General features: G+C 35.5%; 1 protein-coding gene across 1 annotated transcript; it reads left to right on the top strand.

Annotated features, from left to right (window-relative positions):
* The first annotated feature begins 2,648 nt into the window (after window positions 1-2,648).
* On the top strand, window positions 2,649-13,368 carry LOC133325921 (transmembrane protein 94). Its single transcript, XM_061534620.1, has 9 exons — window positions 2,649-2,839; window positions 2,912-3,545; window positions 4,170-4,884; window positions 4,955-5,072; window positions 8,989-9,085; window positions 9,143-11,404; window positions 11,472-11,595; window positions 12,982-13,231; window positions 13,296-13,368. Exons 1-9 carry the CDS (start codon window positions 2,649-2,651, stop codon window positions 13,366-13,368), a joined length of 4,464 nt encoding a protein of 1,487 aa, XP_061390604.1.

A 13,368-nucleotide genomic window follows, 5' to 3' on the forward strand; every position in this document is an offset into this window, starting at 1 on the left:
TGGACGATTGTGAGCCCCTCGAGCAAGCTCGTCGGCTATCTCGTTCCCTTTTATGTTGCTATGTCCTGGTACCCAACATAAATTAACTATCAATTGTATATCACGTAGAGCGGTCTTGCAATCAAGAACTGCCTTTGAGTTCATAGTGCAAGACTTCAAATTTATCTTCCCTGTTAATCCCGTTAGGGACAGCTCGATCCATAATTGCCAGTACCTCCTGTGGAGCAGCAGAGTCGAGAGTTTTCTGGGATACCGGGATTCGGGATGCTGTCCTGACTAAGGATGAAGGAGATGGTTTTCCCTAATAAATTGAGGAGAAGATCCATCTGCCTCTCCAGGCTTTCGTTCACGTCGTCGAGAATAAAGGGCTAAGCAGAATGCTCTCGTTGAGCCATCCGTCGCGTTATATGTTATCGAAAATACAACAACCACAAGGAAACAATAACAAAAACGAATATCGTTTCCTTGTGGTTTTTGTATTTTCGATAACATATAACGCGATGGATGGCTCAACGCGAGCATTCTGTTTAGCCCTTCACAGGGTTTGAGGCAAAAGAGAGGTCCAGGGGATTACCTTAGGTCGTCAACATGTGTGGGGGTTCATTGAAGTCTGACCTTGTAGAGTTCGAGATTGCGGGTATTGAGGGTGCTCAAAACTAGTTGATAACAAAACTATAGTTCTAAATTTCAAATAATAGCCTTATTATGTCTGAATTTATTAAAACAAACCTTCTCCTGTAAAATTTCAAATTTGAGGATAACGTTTTTTTTGGCGAATGTGGCTCGATATATCGATATCAAGTTTATTCAGATAGAATTCTAGATAATGTTTGTTTTTGTTAAAGCTTTGTATATTGTGTTGTAAAATGTTCATGTCGTTGAGAAAAACAAAATTGGTGTCGTAGAGACATTTATATTGGATCTTGATCTATATCGTTTTCACTTATAGTATTTTTTGAATTCTTTACAGAGCATGGTAAAACTGATTTCCTGAAATTTTCACGGATGTCTAACCCTTCTGTGCAGTTTAATGATGTGAGTAGCTGGACCATTTTATTTGTAAATAATGACATTGTCATTATTCAATGTCATTAGCTGGTGGAGCTGGTGGGATAATATCACTGTGCGACACGAAAATTTTTCAATGGTTCTAATGTACCAAATATGTTTAGTTGGAGTCTCTGGACCACGAAAATACCTTTGGTTTTTCTGGGTCACTTCGAAAATTTATTTTATAACGGTAAATATAGAGAAAAACGTGGTTTCATGGATTTTCAATTTAAAACTCGAATAACTTATTTACTTTTTAACAGATTTATATTATTATTTTTTTTTCTTTCGAAGAGTACAATTTTTCCTTTCAAACAAGATATATACTTGGTAAATCGGTTGAGGATTGGCTGAGTTACAGCGGTTGAAATGTGAAAAAATACGTATAAAATGACAAAATTTACTTTTCTTCGGGCTGTACGATGAAATTATGATATCAAGCCATATAAGTTTTATTGTATTACGGGGAAGAAAATTAAATTAGCTTTCGAAGATGATAAAAATCAGAAAAATCGGTTAAAAAATGGATGACTTATACACATTTTTGTATTGATTCTATGCACATTTTCGTGGTCCAGAGACTCCAAATAAACAGAATTGGTACATTAGAACCCCTGAAAAAAAATTTTTGTTATTTTGTAGCACAGTGTATTTATGGAGTTGGCAACTGAATGGTTATTTTTTACACGAGGTGCCACAATTTTACTGTATTTTATTTTTGTAGTTCTTCTATTAATCTCCTTATTAATACTTCCATTTAAATATTACGACGAACGAATTATTACGAGAGTAAAATTCGACTTTTAGACTTTTCGATTTTTTTTTATTTGATTTTGAATTTGATCAAAATCGATCGATTTTCGACTTTTACCGACTCAATGTAAAAACGACTTCTTCTTTATCGGGCATTTTGTCTTATCCCATCCCATTCGTAACAGTTGGAACGTTTTTCTTTCAATGTTTCTGCAGTTGGTCGGTGGTCAGCTGATATTGTTGTTGAGGCAGCCCTAATCGCTTCATTTGTTTTGATTCTCCGATTCGTCCGATTTTCGACCTAAGATACACTAATACTAATCTTTGTTTGTTTTGATTCTGGCTTTTATCAGTTATTTCGTCCAATCTCGCAACGCCGTCAAAACTTTATGAAGCGGCACTGTAATTAAAAGGAACGGTAATTGGTAATTAGAAGTAATTGGTAATTGGTTTGGAAATAAACCAACCAACCATAGTATTTTATTATTTGGTTTAATCATTCGAAAGCACGCCAAATATTAAACAAACATTAATTAATTTCAGGCGAATATGACAAAAATATTATTGGCGATTATTGTGAAACGTATTTAACATATATAGATGAACGGAATTGACATTATATTGGAGTGTATACCAGCGCTAGTGAAATTACTAACAGTAAACCTCTACACAACAAGAAGCCGAGAATTGGTTGGATTGATTGGATTGCAAATTGGCAATTACGTTTAAATGATTTAGTTACGACAAGATTTATTACCCCAAACATTGATAACAAATTGAGGAAAAGAGTGACAAATGCTCGGGTTTGGATCAGCTGTGAGTGATCGTGTTTGAAGCTTGCACAGATGCCTAAAAACCAAAAGACCAATCAGACAGCAGGAGATGGACCATCATACAGCGAAGAGAACGGTGGTCATGGAGTACCGAATAACATCAAGGAAGGTTATGGACTGAGTACAAAGGTAGCCTTGGGACGTTTACACGATGAAATTGAAAAGATACTCAAGGAATATGAACAGAAGTGGGCAGCAGAGAGGTGAGTGTACAGATTGGTTTTGGAAGGGACGTGATCTTAATTAACACTTGTTCTTTAATTTTTTTATTGCAGTTGGTATCGGAAGATACGCTCAGCATTTGTTAAACGTTACGACAGCCCCCTGGGCTGGTCATCAATTGCCACCTCACTTCTGACAACGATGGCATTGCTTATCGCTCAGTCATATTTAGCAGCATTGTGTTTAGCAGCTATCTTATCATTAGATTTATATGTTGTCATACGTGAGAATAATCTGCGACGCACTGAGGTTTACCGCAAAACACGATTAATATTAAACGATATACGTTTGGCTGAGGTGGAGTTATGCGCGGATTGGCAACCTTGCAATTATCCGCATAACTGTTGTCCCCTGTCGCCGTGTGTATCCTTGCAGTGGACATATCGGGATGGCGTTATTGTAAATTTGCCATGGGCTTTGTTGGTGAAGGGTGATTATATTGTAATGCGACCGGGTCATATTACGCCGGGGCCATGTACCGAAGTGAATGGCAAGAGGAGCTTTAATGCTCATGAGATATATGGTGTTACACATAGTGAGCCGCCACCATTAAAGCCAATTGCACGAACGCCGCTGCCGGATATGGTTTGTTGCCTGGAATCGACACCGTACTTAAGTAATCTGCGATTGATATTAGAGAACTGTTCAAAGCGACCACCGACAATCTACAATCAGCAAAGATATTTGGTATTTTTTTTTTTTTTGCTATTTTTTGTAATGTCTAAGAACCTGTTGCATATCGTTTTGCTATAAGTAGTTTTCCCTGATTGCAACGACATAACAGTTTTAAATTAAATATGGGCCTCCAATATTCCGATGGGACCCACATATTTCCCATTTTTATTTTTTTAAATTACTGTGACAATATGAGTACCATTCTAATATGGACCTAATTGCAAAGAAGTCCCTATTTTCTGTGAATTTGACTTCCATAGTTCGGTAACTTTTAATCTGATATTCTTTTGTGTATCAGGTGTAGACATCTGTCCATAGCAGAAAAAATTAAATCCATGGCCGAATGCCGGCTATACATATATTTTTTAATTCAAAGAAGATTCTGTCCCCTGGTAACTTTTGGCATTTGTCCGTTGGAGAAGGTGTGAATCCAGGGCAAAAGGTCAGTCAGCCTTAAAAACTAAATTTTGAACTATCATCTCTGGGAAAGAATGTAGTTCGTAGTTTGTAATTAAATGATACCCATTATATCATTGTAATCAGATGACATAGAACTGCTTGTGGAAAATTGATCCACGACCAAACTATAATCTTCCTTTATTCCCATTTTAATATTTATTTTTATCCGTTTTTCAGTTGGTTACAAAATACATACAACAATGGGGTTTTATATGTGCCATTGCTGTTACCTTCTTTGCCGGAGTTCTGCGGCTCCACGGCTTCGGAATCAATTCCTCAAATAATCCCTACCATGAAACTTGGATGGATGTAATGATTGACTCGCCAGCCTCGGCGGTCATACCACTTTTGCCATTAATATTTCCCCTTCTATGGATTTCAATGAATCATTGGGGTGTGGCACGATTACAATGCTTCTTGCGAACGCCACAGCTGGTAATGGGCAAAGACTCAGAGAAATCCTTTGAAGAAGATGATATGCCGGCATTTGATTATGAAAATATGGCATTACATCGTTCCAAAGTTTTTCGTAATTGGTTACAGTTGTGGCGTGGTAATAGCGAATTACTACCACGTTCGGCAAATTTGGTACAAGTTCTTGGCTCTATAACTGCCCTATGTTGTGTGGATAAGAAGGGGATATTGTCGTGGCCGAATCCAACAGCGGAAAAGGTATTTTTTCTACACGACACCGAAGAAGATGATATGGAGGAGAAAAGTTGTCAGAGTTCATTTAATTCGGAAAGTGATATTGCCGATAATGCAGTCCAAGGCAAGGGAAATGGTGTGGTTGCAGAAGTTTTGGATTTAACACACGATCAACATTGTCCATTCCGTTTGGAATTCGATGATCAAGAATGGAAAAATCACATTAAATCTTTGAAACCATTGGGTAAGTAATTGGATTTCTTTTTAGTAATAAAAAAATGTGAGAATAATTCAATATTTGATTTTTGTTTCAGGTCTCGCCATCCTTTTGAATACCTGCTCACCCTTAACCCATGGCCATTATGCCCAATTTTGTGGCCATGTCACCGCCGTGGCTATGTTAGATTCAAATTTAGTTCCTGTCACTAACCGGTATGAGCTCGTAGAGTCCAGTATGAAAAGCTTTTTGCATGGGTATGTTGTTCATTTTCATTTTTTATTTGTTGTATTTTGTCTTATCATTTTCAAAGTATATACATACATATTATTTCTTATAATTTTCAAATTGGCACTTCTATCTCCCCCCAGCACATGGATTAATTATGTATAGTTTTCTTAAAGGTTCACCCCTTTAATCCTAAAACTGTGAAGAAACAATTTTACATTTTTATTACCCAAAACAGTTACGAATTGTACCAAAATTTTCCAATTTTTTGGCTTAAAAAAATACAAATTCAAAAACCCGAATACTCAAAAACAAAAATATCCTATTGTATTTTTTTCCTTTTTTATTGAATTTCTAATTTCACATAAAATTTTAATATTTAAACTTTTCTTCACACTCTGCAATTGCAAACATGAGGATATAGGTTATATATACACATGACTAAAATACTAGATAATATTTGATTATTTTATAGACAATCTCCAACAGTATAGACCCTATCTACCTACCCTAAACAATGCATTTCTTTAATTTCCTATAATTATTAAATATGTTAGAATTTTACACAGTAACAAATTTCAAATAGCTTTGGAAAGTTAACGATTTCAGTCCGAGGAGTTTTGTACATTTTCGAAATTGCCAGTTAAACAGTAGACCATGACAATGTATGGTCGCAAGACGCAGGTGTCAATTTCCGATCATCGCCTTTGGATTTATATATTTATAATAAAATATTTATACTTCTTTCGAATAAATTACTAATTGTCTTCTGACTATGGCTCAGGTTCCCTTTCATGTAAAAATCAGAATAGTCCCATGTTTTTAGCCAATCAAATGGTAATATCTTTATTTCTAAGATGAATGGAACATGAATGGTTCCAAATTCCTATTATTAAAAATTATATAGAATTTTCCAGTTGGACAAAATGCCCCTTTTGGTGAGGAAATTATAATTTACAGTTTTCTTTTTTTTAATTATAAAATCTTTAAATTAGTATTTATACAAATACTATAAATAATTTGTAAATAAAAAAATATTCAAACTATTATCTACGGTAATTTTTTCAAAATTATAAGCACGTTCTATATTTTTTAATGTAATATTTTATTTAATAATTTATATATTGTAAATTCATTTATATTTGTAATCAATTTTGGAATAGCATCATTGGATTAGAGGATTTTAAACAGAAATTTATTTTTTGCTCTCAAAAGCAATCACAATTTGATTGGTAGTGTTGTTGTTATTTTCATAGCGTTATGTACATAGATATTTATTATTTTTATTTTTTAAACATTAGTTAGTTGATTTTTACTTTCTTTTTTCATTTGTAGTAATATTTTATAATATTTATTTTATAGATAGAATAATAATTTTGTTTCAGGTCTAGCGGCTGAAAGTTACATTGAGATCACATTGAGGAAATAAGATATATAAGTGTTTGAAAAAAAATTAAAATTGAAATTGAACAAATCTTTTAAGAATTCATAAAGAAAAATATATCTTAATTCAGGATTAAACCAGTAAGCAAAGTTCAAAAGTCGGACGGGGCCGACTATACCCTGTAGATAGAACAGACATATCATCTTTAGAGGACCTTGGAAATGGAATCGGGCGAAATTAAATGTCCGATCTACATAGATATTTGAAACTATTACAAAATACCATAGACATATTAATTCTGAAATCTATTACAAACCCCATGTCAATCGGGGAGACTTGGATTCTTTGTTGTACCATTTGTATAAAACCGAGCAAAATTATGTATGTATGTAAATCTGGACCTAATTGAGTAACGGTGGCATATTTGGTATGCTGCAGCACAAAGCGCCGTCCACAATGTTATCTCGTGTATATGGAACAGACAGGCTCCACCAAATTTCGTGTAAATCGAACGAAATATAGGGGCCTTGGTGCAACATTTACATTAAATCGGGCGAAAATATATATGTAAAATCTAAACCGATTGTCACGAAACTTAGCACACATCATTCTAATCTTAATTCAGTGTGCTATGCCAAATTTCGTGCAAATCGGAAGATATATAGGGTCTTTGGTACACCATTTACATAAAATCGGACGAAAATATATATGGGAGCTATATCTAAATCTGAACCGATTTTCACGAAACTTAACACACATCACTCTAGACTTAAATTAGTACGCTATGCCAAATTTCGTGCAAATCGAAGGACATGTAGGGGCTTTCGTACACTATTTACATAAAATCGGACGAAAATATATATGGGAGCTATATCTAAATCTGAACCGATTTTCACGAAACTTAACACACGTCATCCTAGTCTTAATTCAGTGTGCTACGCCAAATTTCGTGCAAATCGAAGGAAATATAGTGGCTTTCATACACTATTTACATAAAATCGGACGAAAATATATATGTGAGCTATATCTTAATCTGAACCGATTTTCACGAAACATAACACACATCACTTTATACTTAATTCAGTACGCTATGCCAAATTTCGTGCAAATCGAAGGAAATGTAGGGGCTTTCGTACACTATTTACATAAAATCGGACGAAAATATATATGGGAGCTATATCTAAATCTGAACCGATTTTGCGAAACTTAACACACATCATTCTAGTCTTAATTCAGTGTGCTATGCCAAATTTGGTGCAAATCGGACGAAAATATATATGGACTCAATTCAGTACGCAATACTAAATTTCGTGCATATCGAAAGAAAATGTAGGAGCTTTCGTACACTATTTACATTAAATTGGACGAAAATCCCAATTTCAATAGGGTTCGTCCTTGGGCCAAATAATTGAGACGTGCCAAATTTTACAATTTAACATGGACATACAAACGGACGGACATGCATATATCGACTAAGAAAGTGATTCTATTCAGTGTGGTGAAGATAATTCCTGTATTGGAAGATAATTCCAGTTCGCGGTTGTTGATATTTGGAGACTTTACTGTTAATGACTTCTAAATAATTATGCGCCTAGTAGACGATCAAAAAACAAGCAATTTTTTTCAAAAATTGTGGACACTAATTATTTGTGGTCATATATATGAGTCCATATATATTCGGCCAATAGTTGAGTAATTTCTTCTATGGAATTTAGCTTTAGATTGAAGTGTGTGAGATATTAAAGCAAACACAGATGCAAATATTTTAAAAATAAATTAAGAGCTACTTTGCAGGACGAAAAATATTCTCCTGATGACCTACTATAGGTCCTTTGACGTTCACCTAAAATATTGTACTATGTTTCAAATTTGTTAAAGCACCAAAAGGTTTTAAAAAATATTTATTAAAAAATATAGTTTTTTTTATAGTCTTTTTACAAACCTTCCTTAACACATTCATTGTGGTTTCAAATATAAATTTCACTAATATATACTTTCCCCCAAACACCCATTTAGAACTGTTGTTTCAATTATCACTGACCATAATTCTATTGCAGTTTCGTTCATAAATTTTGTTCATAACCCACTCTGATTCGATTTTTTCAGAGGATTCTTCTTAATTGTTGTTTCTTTTCTTTTTGTTTTTAATGTTCCACTAAATGTACTTTTCCAAAAGAAAAACCACGCACCACACATACACCCCACCCGTAAACACATTAATTCGTGCACATTAATTGGCATCACATAAATATAATTTCTTTTTACAACATACCCTCCTAGTCCATAGTCCTTAGCGTTGTTGAGTTTTTCTTTAATCACAATCACTTGTTATTTTTTTTTTGTTTTCTTCTTCTTCAAAAAAACTTTGTAATCTGTCAATTGTTTTTGAATTTTCTTGTAACAAAAAGCTTCTTGCCTTCAGTTTTCTATTAAAAAAAATCGAAAATTTTTTTCAAAATATATAAACTAATCGGGTTACTTGTTTTTTCTTCAAAAATAAACCACACAAAATTGTTTAGACGATGCCTTTGTGAATTGGCTAAACAAATAGGTTTTACAGATCATGCAACCGATTGTTTTAGCTTGGAGGGACAATTGGCCACCTACAGGCATTTGGTAAGTAATCACACCATACTATATACAACATCTGATTTTAATCATTTTTCCTTCCAGCAACCAGATGTAGTACGCCGTGACATACGTTTTGCCCGCCAACTGCAGTTATCTTCAAAGGTCAAGGTGCCTTTTCCCCATTCTCTGTCAGTGGTGATGCGTGAAAATCCCGGTGGCTATTTATCGCTATTCACCCAGGGCACAGCCGATATTATTTTGGATTGTTGCGATGATTTTTGGGATGGCGTGGACTTGCGCCCCCTATCACCACAGGATCGTAAACGTGCATTAGATTTCTATCAACGCAGCGCTCTAACTGCCTACTGTACAGCCTTTGCCTATCGTCCACTGCGACACGGTATCAATGGTGCATTAAGTGGCGGTCCAAATAATGATGGCAGTATTGCCTATTTGGAATTACCACCCGAGTCAAAACTGCGCATGCAACATGTCGACAAAATGCACTGTGACTTTGAGGGTGGCCATGGCAAATTGAGTCACAGCATCAGCACGGATTCGTTACTATTTTCGGAAAGCAAAGAGGAAGACATCACCGATGTGGAGGGTTGCTTTGAGATGCAGTGTCATCAAGTATTCATAGGCATGGTGACAATGCAGTATCAGGCTCAGACAGATATAGTACAGTTAGTGGAACGTCTGGAACGGGCCTGTATACGGTTTGTCCATTTCAGTAAAGAGAACGAATTGCGGTCCCGTGTTTTCTCAGAGAAAATGGGTCTGGAATCCGGTTGGAATTGTCACATTTCATTGTTGAGTGAATCGGATGAGAAGTCGGCAGCAACGCAGCAATCGCCCAAAATTGCCGGTAAAACAGATCACACCACCACCACAACGACGACGACCACTACTACTACGAACAATCCCATTACCCCGAGTTCTCATCATGTTAACACAAACATCACCACAGCCCATAAAACCCAAACCAACACCACCACCACTTCTACTACTAATAATAAATATCGTAATAATCCAACCATTATCGCCACGACCACCATTACTACCAATTCCACATCCAATAACCGTTCATCAGTTATATCTCATGATGTGAATGACCTCATACCACCGACTTCAGCCACGACCACCGCCATTATAACAACAACAACTTCAGCTACATCAGACACTCATGATAATTCCATTGCAAATAATGTTTTAGGTACGACCACCACGGATGATGAAACTTCGGATCTGAATTGTCTGCTGCCGCCGGTAACCAATCTAGAGTCTTCCAAAACGTTGAGCTCCTCGGCACCGGGTGCCATATCGGATCACGATTGTACACTACTGAATGCCACCAATGCAAATCAAGAAACCTATTCGAATGCCAGCTTGGCTGGTTCCCGAGAATCACTAAACGATCGTCGCCGTCAATCGCAAGATTCGGCATTGGATGAAAATTGCCGTTCCATAAGTATTCTAACCGAGAGCACCGAACAAAGTGCTCCGGTACATTTCGATATGTCCAATCGAGCCAAACTGCCACGGGGCATCGAGAATATACGGCCGCATTTGGAAAAGGTTGACAATGTTCCTCTGCAAGTTTCCCTCTTCACGGACTGTTCAGCTGAGGCCACAAGGCAAATGTTGGAAATAATGCAGTCTTATGGAGAAATTGTGGTCTGCTTGGGCTCTTCGGCCAGTAACTCAAATGCTGAGATCTTTTTACAGGCCGACTGTAGTATAGGCGTCGAACCACTCTATCCTCAAGTGTGTCAGGACATTGAAGCCTACACAGAGGCGAATATTCTAAACAATAAATTGAGAGCAAAAACAATAAAACAATCATCAGCGGTGGAAACTTTGCAGGACGAACAATGTGCCGCTGAAGAACTACTCGAAACCGGACAATATGGTGGTTGCGCGAGCAATGCTCGTCCCATGCAATCACCCGGTAATACAATATCACCCATCTATTTGAGTCGTATGCTAAATTCACTGCCCTGTTCGATATCGGTGAAACGTGAAGATCCGCTATCTCTGGTGGCTATTATTGAACTGTCGCGACGTTTCTCATCCGGGCTCTGGAACTGTATACAATTTTGGGCTTGCTGTGCAGGTTCACTGTCGCTAATAAATATGTTGTGTGCTTGTTTGAGTCTGAGACCCATACTGACGCCACTAATGGTTATCTATTTGATGTCAATACCAGTTCCATTGATTTCGCTATCATTGGCTCACATCGATTTGGATCCGAAAATTATGAATCGTGCTACGGGGAAGAAACAAACAGAATATGATTCGCGAGTCTTTGGTTTTGTCTTATGGTGTTACGGTTGCAAATTTCTGGCACCCGTTCTAGTTGTGGTGAGTCGGGATCACATCACTGATATATTGCGTTGAAATGCATTTAACATCGTGTATATTTTTGTAGATTTTGTCTTATTGTGCATTTATGGATCATCCCTTTAAATTTATGGACGTTGAGGAGGACGATAAACATATCAATTTGGAGATTGCTCGCATTTTTGGAATGCTGGGTGTATTATTGCATTTTGGTATGTATGAATATAAAAGTCGGATATTTTTTAGGGATTAAGTAAGCTATAGAGCGTGGGGTTTTAAGGACGATTTTTAGAGGATTATTCGGGCAAAAGGTGTGGATTTATTTAAGAATATTTTCAAGGATTACTAAGGCAAAAGGCGTGGATTTTTTAAAGAATATTTTTCAAGAATTATTGAGGCAAAAGGCGTGGATTTTTTAAAGAATATTTTTCAAGGATTATTAAGGCAATAGGCGTGGATTTTTTAAAGAATATTTTTCAAGGATCATTAAGGCAATAGGCGTGGATTTTTTAAAGAATATTTTTCAAGGATCATTAAGGCATAAGGCGTAGATTTTTTTAAAGAACATTTTTCAAGGATCATTAAGGCATAAGACGTGGATTTTTTAAAGAAACTTTTCAAGGATCATTAAGGCATAAGACGTGGATTTTTTCAAGGATTATTAAGGCAAAAGGCGTGGATTTTTTAAAGAATATTTTTTCAAGGATTATTAAGGCAAAAGGCGTGGATTTTTTAAAGAATATTTTTTCAAGGATTATTAAGGCAAAAGGCGTGGATTTTTTAAAGAATATTTTTTCAAGGATTATTAAGGCAAAAGGCGTGCATTTTTTAAAGAACATTTTTTCAAGGATTATTAAGGCAAAAGGCGTGGATTTTTTAAACAATATTTTTTCAAGGATTATTAAGGCAAAAGGCGTGGATTTTTTAAAGAATATTTTTTCAAGGATTATTAAGGCAAAAGGCGTGGATTTTTTAAAGAATATTTTTTCAAGGATTATTAAGGCAAAAGGCGTGGATTTTTTAAAGAATATTTTTTCAAGGATTATTAAGGCAAAAGGCGTGGATTTTTTAAAGAATATTTTTTCAAGGATTATTAAGGCAAAAGCCGTGGATTTTTTAAAGAATATTTTTTCAAGGATTATTAAGGCAAAAGGCGTGGATTTTTTAAAGAATATTTTTTCAAGGATTATTAAGGCAAAAGGCGTGGATTTTTTAAAGAATATTTTTTCAAGGATTATTAAGGCAAAAGGCGTGGATTTTTTAAAGAATATTTTTTCAAGGATTATTAAGGCAAAAGGCGTGGATTTTTTAAAGAATATTTTTTCAAGGATTATTAAGGCAAAAGGCGTGGATTTTTTAAAGAATATTTTTTCAAGGATTATTAAGGCAAAAGGCGTGGATTTTTTAAAGAATATTTTTTCAAGGATTATTAAGGCAAAAGGCGTGGATTTTTTAAAGAATATTTTTTCAAGGATTATTAAGGCAAAATACGTGGATTTTTTAAAGAATATTTTTCAAGGATTACTAAGGCAAACGGCGTGATTTTTTTAAAGAATATAATAAAGGATTAATATTGCATTGTTTTTCTTTATCTCTAGTTACGGTATCTGCTTCCTTTGTACATCGTGATCATTCACTATGGCAAAAGAATCCTTTCCGCAATAGTATTTGGACTCTGAGCTGCTGTAGTATTCTGGTCTTTCATGCCATGGTCAGTGTGACACAAATTCTTCTAGATGATGAATTGCGAGATCATGTTGCTGAAGCATGGCCAGCAATTGTTTTTATCTTCTGTGGTATACTGATAAGTCTGATTGTTTCGGAAATTTGTAAATGGCAAGAAATTAAGTAAGTTTTGAAACTTAATTTTAAAATCGTTTTGAGTTTCATAAAGTGTTTTTTTATTTTACAGAGTTAACACAAGATATCAACGACGTGCACGTTTAGATTTTGGTACTAAATTGGGTATGAATTCGCCTTTTTAA

Source organism: Musca vetustissima, unplaced genomic scaffold (genome assembly GCF_032173495.1).
Source record: "Musca vetustissima isolate MV318-11 ecotype Yass unplaced genomic scaffold, APGP_CSIRO_Mvet_v1 utg5582, whole genome shotgun sequence".
Lineage (NCBI taxonomy): Eukaryota > Metazoa > Arthropoda > Insecta > Diptera > Muscidae > Musca > Musca vetustissima.

Excerpts from the sequence above, each read along its gene's own strand:
- LOC133325921 (XM_061534620.1), top strand. The coding sequence starts at position 2,649 with ATGCCTAAAAACCAAAAGACCAATCAGACAGCAGGAGATGGACCATCA. Across the intron at positions 9,086-9,142 it reads TGGCCACCTACAGGCATTTG|CAACCAGATGTAGTACGCCG; the intron begins GTAAGTAATCAC and ends TTTTCCTTCCAG. Across the intron at positions 11,405-11,471 it reads TGGCACCCGTTCTAGTTGTG|ATTTTGTCTTATTGTGCATT; the intron begins GTGAGTCGGGAT and ends ATATTTTTGTAG.